Source organism: Cimex lectularius, unplaced genomic scaffold (assembly GCF_000648675.2).
Source record: "Cimex lectularius strain Harlan isolate CLEC.00 unplaced genomic scaffold, Clec_2.1 scaffold58, whole genome shotgun sequence".
Taxonomy (NCBI): Eukaryota; Metazoa; Arthropoda; class Insecta; order Hemiptera; family Cimicidae; genus Cimex; species Cimex lectularius.
The window spans coordinates 1494050-1510945 of NW_019392696.1; the positions used below are offsets into that span (position 1 = coordinate 1494050).

The following is a 16896-nucleotide window of genomic DNA, read 5'->3' on the forward strand; positions in this document are numbered from 1 at the left end:
CGCGTGTTTTCCGACGGCCGCCCGAAAGCGATTGTGACTCATTTGTGTTGCGGTTGTGAAAAAACGAATATCATTCACACGTTTTGTTTCCCGTGACCGTTTCGCAACCCATCTTGATTTCTCTCTGTCTAGTTTTATTTTATTTTTTGGTAAATATATAGCCCGATTTTTGTTTGACAAGCCTATTGACCCTCAAGTTGCGCAATGGGAACACACCTTTTCGTCTTCCCGGCCTGCTTTGAGGTCAATGCCAAAGTCGACCCCATTAACTAACACTAGGAAGTACTGCCTCGATCAAGAGCGAGTGGGCGTTATTCATGGGTACATTGTGTCAGTCATGTCCTGTTATTAAAATTAACATACATCCTCGCATAGAGACAAGACGCATAGAGAGATGCAAAGTCCTGTTGCAATTTATATTTTATAATTTTATTGAAAAACGAGCGGGCATGTTGCGGCTCTACAGCTGGAAATTGATTCCTTTGTAATAAATGTATCACAACACTACTGTAAACATAGACACGATAGGAATATGGTAGTACTAATTCATAAAACTGTGGATATTGAAATCAATATACTTTAGAAATTTAATAATTATTTATTAATTATATATTTGAAGAAATGAAATAAATATGGATGTTTCTCTATTACAAGTTGTACAGTTTTAAACAATCATTCTTTTAAATATATAATTTGGGTTGATCACCTCGTTATTAACAAATAATGCATTGCACGTAGAATATGTAAAACATACAATTCATTGGGTGGTTGATGGTACATGAGTAGTGTGTAACACAATGTTTATAGTGTGAGGTGCATCTAAAGTACCGAGGAAGAAAATTAATGCTTCCAGTTTAACTTTTAAAGTTCAAAAAATGTTTGTAAAAATATTAAATCCATTTCATTTTGTAAAACTGTATTCATAGCTTTGTACAACATACTTAGGCACATCATGAGCAAGATAAAATTTAAAAAAATTACTAAAGTAAAAATCTAAAATTTGTTGTCAATATTAAATGAGGTATAACTATTAGAATATAGAAAATCAATAGAAATATCACTGTGATATATCACAAAACAAAAAAGGAATAAATTTCTTGTAAGAACAAAACCCCAATGGAGCATTTCTATGCTACCTGTTGGATTTAGTCCCAACTAAACACTAACCACCACTTCCTGCTTTGTAGATTGCGCATCGAGCTTGATTGCTGCTTACGAAATGAAATTGTTTTTCTCCATGTAGATTTACAGTGACTCACATATTTGTTCACATCAGTAAACAATTTTCTGTTATCTCTAGTTTGCAAATCCCGTATTTTTTAATCGAGACAACAGCAATAGGATTGAGTTCGTTGAATTGTTGGTAAACAAACATTCACCCTAATAATCTTTATTTATGTTTATACCTTTGAATTGAGCCAGTTTATTACGAGTCTTCATGTGAACAGTTTTGTGACTCGGGTTACTTCATTGCAAATTTCGCAAAAACCATTCAATAATTCGTCTCAAATTTGTTATCAGGTATCATCAATTTAGTTATTTTTCTTACATATTGAAAATATTTCCTTTCCTTAATGCTTATGATATATTACGATTAATTACAAAATGAAGCCATTTTCAACATTTTTGAAAGATCAAATAATAAAATTTCTGCAAGGAGAACTTCCTTCTCGTGAAATTTCAAAAAATATAAATTGTTATTATAGAGGTAATAACAAAACCTGAACGTTCTTCCAGAATTTACGACAGTTGTTTTAAAAAGAAGAGGAGTGGTCATAAAACAAAATTTTCCGAGGCCAAAAGGCGTTGTATCTACGCGCTCCGTTCGATCAGGACAGGTTGACAATGTTGTCCAAATTCAGCATAGGCCGCGTGATAATGATAAAATGGATGTCCGTGCTGAAACAAACGGAGATGTTTTCGTGAGGCCGGATTAAGAGCGACGGGAAAAGTGAAGAAACCATTGCTGACCAAAGAGTGGCTTGCTGATCGTTGTTTTAATGTCATGGAATGGCTCCCACAGTCACTTAACCTTAATCCAATTGAGCACTTGTGGGGAAAACTAAAAAATCTTTAGCCGATGCTGCAGAAGACGCTTCAAACTTCGATGAACTTTGGGAAAAAACACAAGTTGAATAGGACCTAATTGATCCAGAACAGTACAGAAATCTCGTGAGAAGTATGGCCAGAAGGACTGATGCAGTTTTGAAAGCCAAAGAAGGACATACAAAATATTAAAGGACTTTCTATGACACAATCATATTATCGTTCGCACACGGTAATTTCTTTTCCATTATTTTAATAATCATGATAAAGGAACAATTCAATTTTTTGGGTGTTTTTTTGTGTTAAGATAAATACAAGTATTAAAAAAACTACGTTTATTTGATGTCCTACAATTGTTTAGTAAAGTAAATAATGATATAACACAATTTGCATTCAGCTGTGAACGAATCTGTGAGTCACTGTATATGCATAAAACTGTTTCACCATATTGGTGATTGGTCCTTGATGTATTGGTCGATCAAGTTTAAAAAGTCTAAGATAATCTTTAAACTATAGGACTTGAATAAAGCCCCAGCGTAAATTCTAGTTTTTTTTTGTAACTGGGAAGATGGCAGTGTCTTCGATTCTGTACACGGAACGATCTAAATCCTGCAATGGTGTTGATGCGGCAGTCCTGGATGTTTGGTCCGGTTACAGATACCATATGCTCTGTCAGAAGCTGTCGCTATTAGAGAAGGGCTCAAATTCAATGCTTACCAAGCCTCGTCGCAATTGTAATTTCAGACAAACTCAGTGTATCAATGGTTTTTCAGAGCCCTAAAAACCCTACTGTTGTCGAAATAAATCAACAGCCTAATTTTCCGTTCACCCCCACATATACCTAATGTAGGTTAAACCATATGATTTGAATATTCAAAATAAGGAGGTGTTGGCCAAACAAACAACAGAGCAAGCCACACATGAAATTCACAAGACATTCGTGACGGTAACCAAGCTCTCATAAGATGAAGAAAGGCAAAATGAGTACGACCGTGCAAAATATTCGTTAGATAAATGTTACGGTAGTACGTGCTTCCATCCAACCTACCATGGTTTACCAAGACCCAATGATTCAGAAAGTTCTTTGCTACAATATGTAGACATCGGTTTAACCATAATCGGCTCTTCCGTCACCTATTTAAGATGGGATTGAGGAATGGTGAGTGTTCCGATGGTGTCAGTAGAGGTCAGACCACGTTATACTGGCATTAGTCTCTCTTCTTTGGGCAGAAAAAAAACAAAAAACAACATCGGACGTATTTTGTTATTTCTTTAAAAATATATGTATTTTTGTGGTTAAATTAATTACAACATACTTATTTTCATGTAAACCAAATTAAACGAGATCAGAAATTCATAAGTTTTAATAATATTGCAGTCATTGCGGCGAATGTCCATTTTTAGTTAAATTTATCATAAGACGGTGTTAAATTGTTAGTGAGGCATTGTTGGTAGCAATAGTGTTGTATAATTTGAGCTTGTTAATTTTATGTACATACCTTTTATGTAATAAAACGAAACTGGCTGGTTAGAGTTGATGTGTGTGTTGATCTGTGAGTCCGTAAACTCACAGGATACTAGGTCACATTTCAGGTCCTTCTTCACTCGCAGGTTGTTGAACTACATAAGCGGTTTTGGCGTTGCGCCATCTTCTTAAAATTAAAGAAGTTATAAAGAGAACTGTCAGGAAATTTCAACTCCTGCTCTATGGTTTCTTTTAGGCGAGTGCGGTTCATAAATCGCAACTAGCCTTATTATCGAGACGTTTACTCACTCTTGGAGGTTTTCGGACTCTTGGAGAAATCCGCACAATGTCACATACTGGGCCTGTCTTCACTCCGGGTTTGTTGAGTTGTTCAGTTGGGTTTCGACATTGCGCCATCTTCAGTGAGGAACTCTCTGTCACTTTGTCCAAGTAGAGTTTATGTATTGGGTCAGTCGCTTGTCACTATGGGGGCGTGGTCAAGGTGTTCATTGGACAGTCGTGATGACGGTTAGTTCCTTTGCTGGTTATTTTTTGTGCGTTGTTAATTTTTCTGGTGATAGTTTCGATGTTGTAACCTTCTGAATGTTTGAGTTTTTTTGTTATGTGTGTTTTTAATTGTATGAATGTGGGTTTGTTTGCACATTTATAAGCTTTCCGTCTCTAAGCGATATTTGTTTAGATTTCTCAAGAGTTTCCAGTACGTTGAGTTTTCATCCTTCTGTGCGTTGTGTATTAAAGTAATGCCGGTTTCTATTGAGTTTGGTTCGTGGTTGTGTTGTGTTAAGTGGCGTAATTCGATTCCCGTCGTGTTCTCTCAAGGATCTAAGGCGTTCTTTGAATCGGTCTCTTTCTGAATTTCCTTCCAATCTGTTCAATGTATGAGTCTCCGCATTAACATGGGATTCTGTAAACACCGTTATTGTCTAGCGGATCAGTTTTGGCTATGTTTCTTTTTTAGCAGTTTACCCGTGTTGTTTTTGGCCCTTAGTATTGTTTTTAGTCCGAGTTTGATGAACAAGTGAAACAAAATTAGTAATGTATCTTACCTTCGGCTATATCAAAGTGTCTAACAAGGTAAATAATAGTAAATTTTTAATTCTTATAACAATTTTTTAATATAAAAGGAAAAAAAACAATTACTTGATTGTTCGAGTTTCTTTTATTTACACCAAGAAATAGTTTACAAAATAGTACATTTATTATATAAGTTTTGAAAGACAATATTCAGCATAAAAGGCTTATCATCATTTTACTTACAACGGCAAAAATTCCACTCACTTACATGATACCACAATGTAATATTCACATCTAAATATTGATATACGTTTCTTTTTTTTAAATTATGGAATATAAAAGATATGTTTTTGAAAGCTTAATTCTGCAATCAATACTGTCTTCTGTATATTTATTTTGTACATTTTTTTAACATTAATGAGAGTCCACCAAAATGAAATTACGTATGCAATGAGCAGTCATTGATAAATTAGTCATAAATGCACTGTCAGTACCTTGTACGGAATTTTGTGAGTTCGATATTAAACATGGCACAGTTTAGCTCAATTTTCCACCGTTTCTACCTTTCCTTCCAGATGATCAGGCGAATCAACGGTATTCATAATTATAAATGATATGGATGCCATCAATACAAGCTGATGAAAAAAAATGGATTTGATAAATATAGGTAACAACTTTTGGTCGCGAATTTTTTGCCAAGTTACAAAATATTTCAAGTTAAATTTTAAATAATGAGGTTAGAATTAATACAACACTTTTCCCTATCGGTCAAAATGTTTTCTGAACGCACCAAAGAAACGAATTCTTTAATAAGAAAGAAAGACTGGATTTCATATTTAGATTTAGAATTGATTCTTTATAATGAAAAACAAAAATCGTACAAAAAATTCCGATTTATGAGTTTCATTAGTCTTCTGATCAGCATTTTCTCGCTATTTGTTGCTTTTACTTACGGGGTATGTCTCGTTATCAGGCGAACGGTTTAAATGCAAAAATCAGAAAATTATAATATATTATTAAAACATAAAATATAAACCAAAACGCACAAGCTACATAGCTCAATTCTCCCCATGTCAGGTCAAATCCGCCAATATATTAATGTATACAAAAAATTGATCAAAACTCAATTTTTGGAATTTGGTATATACACTTATTATACACGTATACACACTCGAACATTTTCTATGAAGCGGCATAAATATTGAGCAATAAGTTTCTCTTAGATAATTTCCTGTTCATTTACAATTATGTTTATTATTATTATTATTATTATTCAACAAGCACAAGTTATATCACATAGTTTTTTCACTGATGTGCTTTACTCAAAACTGAAATTTAAAACGAAACAACAAAATATGAGAAAATTCAGATCAGAGATGGTGACTGATATACGAACAAGAATCTTTTCACTCGTGTTATGAAAAACACCCTGTTTTTGTCTCGAATCTTTGATTTTACAATGGAAGCGCTTAAATTAAGCGTTTTAAATTCCATTTAACGATAGATCTTACTAACTCTTACCATAGTGAACAATAGGCTGGTTTGGCTGATTTGGCTGGATGGCGGGTTGTCCCTGCTGGAGGGACAGGAGCAAACCTCACGTTTTGACGAACTTGTATACGACGCCGAAGACCATGACTGAGACGAGCATGAGAACGAGTGCGGTGACGATCTTGGCGAAGGCGTTGAGCCCGGTCTCTCCGGATTCCGCCGGTGCCGATCTCGCGTAGAATGACCGTCTTCTTTTGCCGGCGAGACCACGCGCCAAGCCGGGAAACGCCAGGGACTGGGTAAAAGTCAGCTTGTGGATGGATTCCGAAAGCGAGTACGGGCCCACTGAACCCCTTGCTGCTGCTCGTAGAAGGGCATATTCCAAATCCAGAGCGTCCAACAGAGAATACCTGAACAATCAACGTCCGTCAGTTGGAAGAAATTTTAGGATGGGAAGAATTACCTGGCGGTCATCGTGGAACTGCGCCTTCTGTCTCTTTCCCAGTTGTCCCTCGATACTGCGGAAACGGCAGCTGCTGCGGCGGCGACTGAAGTGAGGGACGATGCCGTAGAAGAGGATGCGGACGCGGGCCCAACGTCGGGTTCGTCGACCGACGTGCTCTGCTCGGGCGATGAAGGCCTCCGCAGAAGGCGGGCGTGATTAGGATGGAGCAGCGCAGAAGGCGAGGTTACCGTCAGGCCAGGTGAAGTGGTAACGCCGCATGGGCTCGCCTAAATCACAGCTAGTTACTGACGGATAATTAAGAAAGAGGCGGACGATTTACCTGAACGGAATCGATGCCGGAGTCGTGGTGGGCCGACGACGAAGAAGACGGGTCGTCGGGTTGAGGGAAGAGAAAATACTGCCCGTCCGCGTCACCCTGGGGAGAATCTTGAGAAGGCCAGACCTGCAGAAGAGGCAGAGACGGCTTAGGTTCTTGAGATTGTTCTTGGCCCCCTCCGGGGTCGCAAGGGACGCAACTTTGCTTCCTTTGACCCCACAGCCGCCGCAATTCCCGCAGCGACATTCTGAAACAACAGTCCTTAATAAGAGAGCCATTCCTTGCATTCTTCTACCGAGGATAGGGTATTGTAAAGGTCGAGAGAAAAGGGCATTCGTAAAAATGTACATATTATAGCAACACATGTAATACACAAGTTACCGTCAACATTATTTTAAATCTAGCTTGGTTATTAAAAATATTTCGACCACTTGTTTATTTTGACTTGTCGTAATTAATCATTTGTTGTGACATTGAAAAAACAAAAAACATGCTAAATTCATCTAGATATCTATCTATTTTTGCATACCTCAATTTGTGGAAAGAGAAAAATCTTTTTTGTGCATAGAGTTGGTAATGATTATACCTTTCTTGCAATGCATTTGGCATTTATAAAAACAACATTTGCTATTTTTATATTTAGCTTGCATTAACTTTAGCCAGATACTCAAAGAATGTTTTCGCATTGGGATTTTTTTTTATACCAATTTTCCAAATTTTCTCCAGATAAAGTTCAAAATTGCACAATTTATTTAACAGAATTTATTATTAAGAAAATACTCCCTCCTCGTTAGATCTATTTATGAATGATCATTCTGGGGCAATGCTTTTATGTGTCAAACCATATAGGAATCTCGTGTTTAAATGCAACCACAACGATTTTTACAGCTATTTTACTTCGCCGCCTCGATTCGAATATAGTAGACAACTCTCTTCTTAGCAAGTTCCTGTCGGGTTTTCGAAGAGGCAGCAAAAAAGGGACGTTATACTGTTTCTTCGTTGATTTCAAAACGGCCTTCGACTCAATAGAGTGCAAAGCAATTATTAAGAAATCGTGAGATGCGGTCGGGTGTGATGCAGGTTTCAGAAAAACATTTTCTTTATCGTGCCAACGTTTCGATCTTTATTGAGATCGTCTTCAGGGCTCAAAGTGTTTTTCTTCTGTGCAATTGTGCCATTCTTGCGTGTCGTGTTGAGAGTGCCAGTGAGATATTGCTGTTTTATATACGTTGGATATATCCATAAAAAATATATATAATTACAATTAATTAACGTTTTTAGTTGAGATGAAAAAAAGTTAATGGCACGAGCGGGATTCGAACCCACGATCTTCGGCTTGATACGCCGCTGCTCTACTACTTGAGCTATCGTGACCTCGATCCCCTCGGACATCATCTTCCTATCTCAACCCCACCTTATGAGTTTGCCCTCCTTTTTGCCATTTTTCAAATGTCGTGTAATCGTTTTGGATTCTCGACGACAATTGAAATGGCCACGGAGAGCTTTAGTGAAGTGTACTTCATATAAATTCTTTAAATTCACTAATTTCGTGGTCCGCTTGACCAATTACATCATTACAATTAATTAAGGTTTTTAGTTGAGATGAAAAAAGGTGGGGTTGAGATAGGAAGTTGATGTCCGAGTGGATCGAGGTCACGATAGCTCAGGTGGTAGAGCAGCTGCGTATCTAGCCGAAGGTCGTGGGTTCGAATCCCTCTCGTGCCATTAGCTTTTTTTCATCTTAACTAAAAACCTTAATTAATTGTAATTATTGTTATTGTTATTACAATAGGATATTTTATGAAACGTACAATAATTATTAAAAGTACATATGAAAATACTCAATTGGAGGGAGTAAACGCTTGGGTACGTCGTGATTTCCCGTTTCCAGTGCCTACTGGCTGGTTTTCCTCTATTAGACGAAAGGTGTTTTTCTTTCGGTTTGTAATAATATTCGTTCCTAATTTAACTTCACGTTTCACTGTTATTGCGGGATTTATTTTCTTTACGTAAAAATCTAAATTTCAGATTCCACTGGGAGAATGTTAATGAAATTATCACATCAATATTTTGTGGCATTGTACTTGCTTTTTCTAATTCAAAACCATTGTTTGTACAAATGAGCGCGAAACAACTTAATATAAACACCTTAAATTAACTGTTCGAATTATTCAATTTTATCACAGATATTTGTTTGATTTAAAGATGGATTTTATTTTATAGATTTAATTACTCTGAACTAATAATAAAACCAAAAGTAATATGCAAGTATATATATATATATATATACACGGTGTGTTTGTGTGTGTGTAATGTGTATAATGCACACTGAATACTGACACATACAACAAAAATTACAATACTGATGCCTTGGTAAAATAGTTTAGAAAATTATTTTATAAATTGAAAATTTTAATAAATATTCTTCAGCCAGTTTTAATGAGGTCTGTTTAATTTGCATTAGCACAATTTATGATAACATATGAGATTCTTATTTTGGGGTTGTACCATAAGATTTCTCCAATAATTATTGCTTAACATTCATTAATAAAAATATTGCTAAATAAGGTACAACACAAACAACTTTACATTGATTTCAAAGTGTCAAAATTGAAACATTTATTTTTGAAGCATTCATGTCTTCGCCTTTATACACATAAACATTTACCCATTGTGGAAACTTCAGTACTATTCATTACTAAATTTAAAACTTCATTATTAAATAAACTAAATTAACTTCATTACTACTACTTCTTTTGGCTTCAATTACACTACAAGAACAAATGCGATCATAAAATTAATTAAAGTAAACACTTCTATGCATTATAACAATTGATATAATGTAGGATTAAGATTCACATATCAAAACCAAATTGATATAAATTCCTTTCCCTTTTATAATCAATTTAAATTGTTTTAAAAACATGTATAATTAAAGAAGAGAAATTTTTAATAGTAAAATTACAAAAATTACATAAAAATCAATAGTCAAATAAATTGAATGTACTCTGCTATCTCTAATTTGTATAAATCTGATTTTTGTGTATTTTTGTAATGTATGAAACTATTTGTGAGCTCACAACTCCTGCTCTTAAGCACAAATTAAACATACTGAGAGCAGGTTGTTCATTTTACATTATTTTGTTGTATATTATCATTTATCATGTTCTTTGAATCATCTTAGATCTTTCAGAGGCAATGACGGAAAATCAAATTACGCCACACACTTAATACACTACAACCACGAACCAAACACAATAGAAACAAGCATGACATTAATACACAACGCACAAAAAGGACGAAAACTAAACATACTGGAGAACCTCGAGATATACAAACAAATAACACTTAAAGACGGAAAACTTATAAACGCACAAACAAACTCACAATCACACACCACCTTCACACCACTAAAAACACTCCATAACAAAAAACGAAAACGTTCAGAAGAACAAAACATCGCAACCAACACCAGGAAAAAACAAAAAACCGACAACGCACAAATAATAACTGACAATGGAAATAACCGCCACCAACGTGCACGGAGACCACGCCCCCTAACGCAACGGCCCCAGCGACAATCGACGGACGCAATACTATATAAACCCCACTCAGACTAAATGACAGACAGTTTTTCACTGAAGATGGCGTAATGCCGAAACGCGTTTGAATAACTCAAACAAAAAAACGCGTGAGTGAAGACAGACCCAGTAGTGCCCGTGTGCCGGTTCAACATGAGTTCGCCAACTCGCAGACCAAACCCCATCATCTACTATAAATTCATTCACTAATCTCTACACGTTTTACATAAATGTATTAATCATATTTAGTTGGACTTTAAGAGCCATGTAAAATCAGCGGAATTAGGTTATGAATTTTATAAGTTATCTATTCCCCCTCACGTATAATATTGATGTATAAACATATAAATAACTCCGGATTTATTTTTCGTTAATTATTCATAATTTGAATCATTATCACCCGTTCCAATGCGAGGATAATTATTTCGTTTGGCAAAAAACTTGAATTTAGGGCTGAAACGTGCTATCTCGCCCATGTCAAATTTACCTTCACGTTCCGCATTATCATATTTTCTGGTCGTTTGAGTCTAAAAAAAACAATAAATTATAATAGACCGATCAATACAATAGTAGAATTGCAAAAAATGTAAACCACGCAACAGTTCATGTCTATTGAGTGGAATCAATTTCATGATTAATGATATGGAAATTAATTGTCGAATTATTCACCATGTCGTCACCATAAATGAAAAACTTATTATTTCTGACCAAGACTTTTGGTTATCCACAATATATTTAATGTAAAGTTTATTTAAAACTCTGACAGTACGCAATTCCGTTTAAAATCTCCCACTTGCACATTTTTTCTACTAGACGGACAAACCGTGAATCATGAATATGTAAGCTAACTCTAACCCTCACCCTAACCTACCACCGGCATATTTGATCACAACAAAATTATTAATTTTGCCTTTTGTTTGTCTCTCTCAAAACAATGAAAGTCTTTTTTGTTTCACATCAGCGTTCTTTTTCCCTCTTTCCTGAGGAGGAATATTTTCCTTCCAGGTTCCTGAGGTTAATCCGCTATTTCTGAACTTCCATTTCTTTCTTATAAGCTCGTTAATTTACTTTTGGTGCAGTTCCTCATGTATTACCATTCCTTGAAATTAGAACCCTTTTGCTATTACATACACCCTTTTGTTACCTTGAATAGTGGCATTTATGTCTTTAAACTCTGATCAAACATTTTGGGTATTACCTAGCTTTAATAGTTCATTCATAGTCCTAACCATTACTTGACCTTACCTAACGTGGCCCTAAAGGAATTCTTACCTAACACTAACCCTAACCAAATCCATCAATTATTCTAACCCTAACCCTAACCTAACTTTAATATACCTTTAACATAAGCATAACCTAGCCCTAAATAACCATAACATAACTCTCATTTAATCCTAACCTTATTATTAATTTAATCCCAATCCAAATTAACCTGTCCCTACCCATGCGCATTCCATGGTAACGCTAAATCGATAACAACAATAACGGAAAAAATTGTATATTCAGCTCAAAACATATCCATGGTAAGTATTAAACAAAATCTTATTACATTTAAAGGTTTAATTTAGCAATTTAGTTTTGTACAACTAGATTTGCAGAGAATTGGCCTAAAAAGAATAACGTATAATGAATATTTATTATTTCAAAAAATTAAAACTATTGCATAATTGATTATTAATTATTCCGTAAAGACTGAAAAAATTTGAATTTACCTTGATACTGATTCTTAATATCAGTTTAAGTAGTTTGGATATTTAGTGTGATGCTGTATAATTGTTAATTCAAATCATTCATTATTTATTTGTATAACTTAAAATTTAGTTTACTACAATAGCCTTGTAACGTTTATTTTGCAAAGAAATAACGTATTTTCAATATTATTTCTTTCCCACTTAGTGTTTTATTGTTTAAAAAATCTAAACTATTTCACAATTTCGTAATAATTCTTCCATTAAGAAGATTATTGATACTTGAAACAAAATATCCCAATATTACAAAAACTTAGTGATAGAATTTAACAATTAATTTTTCTACTGCAAAGTTCTTTCCATGGAAATATCCGAATGTTGTAATTCATTTTCGCCATTAACAACATTATTGCTACGTAGTTAATAGGACTATTTCATGAACTTTGTGTTCAAAAAGACAAAAATGAACAACATTCTTTTTTATTTTCTTAAGTCTTCTAACTCATCTTATCAACGTTTTTGCTGATGGCAGCATATGAAAAACAAAGTCTCACTATTGATGGATTCGATCAAAGGTTTAATTCGAATTTTATTATACGGGCAATGTAAATGCTTGTTGGTGTTCCGAGAACGCGCGTGTTTTTGTAATAGTAAGAAAAGAATATATTGAAAAAAATCAACAAATTTTGGTTTTGTTGACATACTACAATTCATCGCCTTAATTAAACTGATAAATTAAAAGTAATAATTTATTTCCTAATTTTTAGGAAAGGCCAGGTCGATGGTCTTCAATCGATGGTAGCTTAGTTACTCGTGGTCACAACTGTCTTTTCCCAGACCCACAAAACTGACCCCATCGAGCTCCTTGTTTGCTATCCGATTTAACGTTCTGTAAGTCAGATAATGCTTGCCTAATTACTTTTTGTTTGAATTAATTATTTTTATTAAGCTTGGATACAGCGTAAGAAGTCAGATAAACGTCTTCTGGACCGAGGCTAGCTGCAGGCAAATGAAGGATCTCTTTAGTCGTCTTGCCATTCTTATCATTAAAATATCGAGTGTGAATTATGTACAATGATCTTTTTTAAAAATATTTTTGTTGTTGCTGAATAAATACATGGAATAAATTAAATTGCATGTTGACTGAACAATGATTGAATGTTCTAAAAATAATAATGACTTAAAGAAAATTAATTGAACGATTGATATTTACTCGTATGTTACTATGACCTATAAGTTTGTAACTCGTTTCGTCGTTAAGATGGTAATTCAAAAAAAGGTTGTTAATGTTTATGATGCCATAAAACGGTTATGATATGGTTTTAATGTTTGTTTTATTTAATTTTTAAGTCTTGCTCCGTTCAATAATTATTAAATAAAGGTTAAGAAATTTCATCAAATTAATAAGTTTTAATTTATTACATAATCATAGCAGTATTGTTTGGTTTATTCATAAAATAACATTTTTCTTATTCATCCCTTATTCCAATGTTATGCAGGGTGAATAAGGGTTAAGACAAAATTCGCCAGGTGCTTTTACACCTCAAGTGCAACAAAAAAGTTCGTTTGAACCATAGTCAGATTCCCAACCCTTTTGGAAATATTAACATTTTATGTTTTTTTCAAAATTATCTACAGTTTTCGTCATAAATCTATTCCTTGCTCTTTAACTATTCATTTTCGGGCAAATCCAAAAACTATTGAAAAGAGCTTTAAATTTCCTTCTTGATGGCATCCTTCTAGAACTTTCAATGTATTTTTTGATACAAAAACAAAAGCAAACTAAATCTTTCAAAAACTGCTAAATTTAAATTTAAAAAAAAAATCAACTCAATTTTTGAACTGGTTGGAAAAGTTCACGATTGAGCTTGGCAAATTTTTTAACAACTTCTTCGTTTAATAATCTGTCTATCGGAATACCTTTTCTTTAATTACATTGATTCAAAATGGACAAATTTTATAGTCAACGGGAAAAAGTGGTGCCGGTGTGAAAAAGCGGGAGTGGGGTTAATGCAGTAATCAAATTTTTATCCTTCGCAAAAATTCTTTCTTAACTTTAATTTAATAAGTGACAATAAACAAGGCGCACAATCAAAACAACAATTGGACAAAATATCTGCAGTAAAAATCGTCCAAACAAAAACAATGGAACAAGTTGAAAATCCCAACTTTACCCTAATAAAAAAGAAAAAAAATCAATGTAAAAATCGAATCAAATACATAAAAATAGACAATAAACATAATGAACAACAAAATTACACCTGCAAGCATGCAGTAGATGGAAAAGGAAGTGTTACTTGAAAAAAGCTATCAGAGAAATCGGTTTTAAAGGTGAAGTAATTAAAGGTAAGGACGTCGTTCATCTTTAGAAACAACCCCTGTCTTCAGACCATATCAATGGCTCGCCTACATGTAGGAAAGTGCCGTCAAGGGAATGGTGACCACAACAAGATGTTTCTGATGGATTGTGGAATGAACATGATTAAAACCTGATGATTACAAATAGTTTCGGATGTGATAGGGTTATCGTGGAGGCAGGAGTAGAAGCATATTCTCAAGTTTTTTTCTACGCGTAGGAATAAATCTTCAGCAGGATCAGTAGATGTCTTAGGTTTAGGGATCATGCGGTTTGAGAATAATTTCCAGAGTGTAGGAAAGGATGTAGTTCGAAAGACAGCATTAAATAATTATGTAAAGGCGATTATGGCTTTACATGGTTGATAAGATAAATCACTTCTAAAATTCATAACTGTTAAGGTTTCCGTTATTTCGGCCGCTGACTGCATTCAGATATAGAGCCGGACTTAACGTTCATGAACCAATTTTTTGATGTGGTACTATATCCTATCAATATCTGAAATGTTACAATGTTGAAAGATTTATCTGAAATTTCCCTTGATATATTGGAATATTTAATTTGATTTGCATTTTTGTTGAAAATTATAGTTTTTGTAAATTACACATGTTTTATTTATTGTGTACAACATATTTTGTTAACATTTTATTTTGCAGATGGTGATAGAATTGGTTCAATGCGATGGCTGCAATGAGGCTGTTAGTTAAAATAGTCGGTGATCTCATTTGTTTTCTGTTTTACCTTATTTTCATCAAGTTTTATGTTCGTTTCGTGCCACCTTTTAAAAGGGGATTCAATTGCGAAGATTCCTCAATAAGATACCCTTATAAGGCTGATACGGTAAGCACACAGTACCTCACAGCGTATTTTATATTACTTCCCATATTGGTATTCTCGACCTTCGAAGCGGCGATCTTCCCTTGGAAACAGACGAACGTGAAAAAAAGGAAGTTCTTCTTCATAATTTACAACATTTTAGCCGTTTTCGCTTTTGGCATTGTAACGTCGTACTGCTTGATAGTTGTTACGTCCTACACGGTAGGAAGACTTAAGCCTCATTTCATTGACGTCTGCAAGCCGAATATCGACTGCAAGCTGCCGGAAAACCAATTCAAGTACATAACGCAATACACCTGCACGTCAAACGACACGACGAAGATTGCACACGCTCGGCTATCCTTCCCTTCAGTTCATTCTTCAACGGCCATGCTGTCCACCGTCCTCATTGTGCTGTACGTGGACGCCAAGGTAGTGTGGAGGGAGTTCAACTTGTTGAAACGCTTCATCCAGGCGAACATTTTTGCGGCTGGGGTCGCCGTCAGCATCTCTCGTATCAGCGACTTCGATCATCACTGGAGCGACGTGGTCGCAGGAATGGCTTTCGGCGGTACTTATGCGTTTTTCATCGCTGTCTTCGCCACAGATTGGTTCCATAACAGACGGAAAATTGGGAAACTCACGGCTAAAGAAAGGTCCGGTATCGACGGAAAGTCCAGTTATACGTCGAGTTCTTATAGTTTTAGTAGTAGGAAAAGAGGGGTTAAGTCAGATCTATTAGTGGGGGAAAATGTAGATGCGGGATGATTATTGTGCAATTTACATTTGTTTCACCTAAACTTGAGTACGCCACATGTTGCCTTTTCTCTCAATGTTTTAGTGTCGACATTTTACTATTAAATATGTTTTATCTTATTATTTTAATTGAAATTTAATTTTAGCTAGTAAGGGTAATTTGCATTTTCTGAAAGAACATAATAGTAATTTCATCTCAAGTTGTTCCCTGAAGACTAAAATATAACTTGAGTTATTTTGTTATTTCCCATAATTACCATTCAGGATAATACATTTTCATTTGAAAAATAAATTATTTTTGACGAGTGGCGTCATTTTGTATTATTATAAATTTGATTTCAGTGTGAAGGTTTGGCTAAAATTTTTGTGTTTTTAGATAACTTCAAACCAACTGATTTGAAACGTCTTCCCAAACATTTTGGCATTCAATGGAAAATTTCTCCAGCGCAGTTTTCAGTTCTTCCATCGATGCAAAAGTGACCGGTGAAAATATATCGTTATTCATGAAACAGATATTTCTTTTTTATTATTAATACAAGCGTCTATTCCCTTTGCTTTGCCTTTATTGATAAACTATATTGTATTATAACAACAAATTATGTCCAGGCTCTCCCCTCCATGCTGGAGGCAGGAAAGCGAGAACGAAAAATTCAGTCTAGCCTAGGCATTGGAAGAAAAACAATAAGAAAAAAATCCAGCTGAAAGCCAGTCAAATCAGTTTTGTATCCACTTTGATTTTTATTAGTATAAATTATTTCTGTTGTGTGGCCCATTTTCATTTATGGCTTTTTGTTTGGTATTTTCCATTTTTGTTATCAAGGTTGATTATTTTAATTTTGCCCTTCAGGCCCATATTATTCCCATAGTATCTAATTATTCT

At 34.7% G+C, this 16896-nt stretch overlaps 2 protein-coding genes across 2 annotated transcripts in view; one reads left to right on the top strand and one right to left on the bottom strand.

Moving 5' to 3' along the window:
- Positions 1-4687: 4687 nt before the first annotated feature.
- Positions 4688-16896, bottom strand: part of LOC106670649 — a 62519-nt gene continuing 50310 nt past the window's right edge. Inside the window, exons 3-5 of the mRNA XM_014401166.1 lie at positions 6823-7066; positions 6501-6769; positions 4688-6447 (exon numbers count right to left, since the gene is read on the bottom strand). Of these exons, the coding sequence (XP_014256652.1) occupies positions 6144-6447; positions 6501-6769; positions 6823-7065 (816 nt within the window). The 5' untranslated portion in view covers position 7066 and the 3' untranslated portion in view covers positions 4688-6143. The remainder of the gene's footprint in view (positions 6448-6500; positions 6770-6822; positions 7067-16896) is intronic.
- LOC106670647 (phospholipid phosphatase 1-like) lies at positions 15068-16720 on the top strand. The gene is made up of 2 exons (XM_014401163.2): positions 15068-15916; positions 16393-16720. The coding sequence occupies exons 1-2, from the start codon at positions 15126-15128 to the stop codon at positions 16394-16396; spliced, it is 795 nt and encodes a 264-aa protein (XP_014256649.1). The 5' UTR covers positions 15068-15125; the 3' UTR covers positions 16397-16720.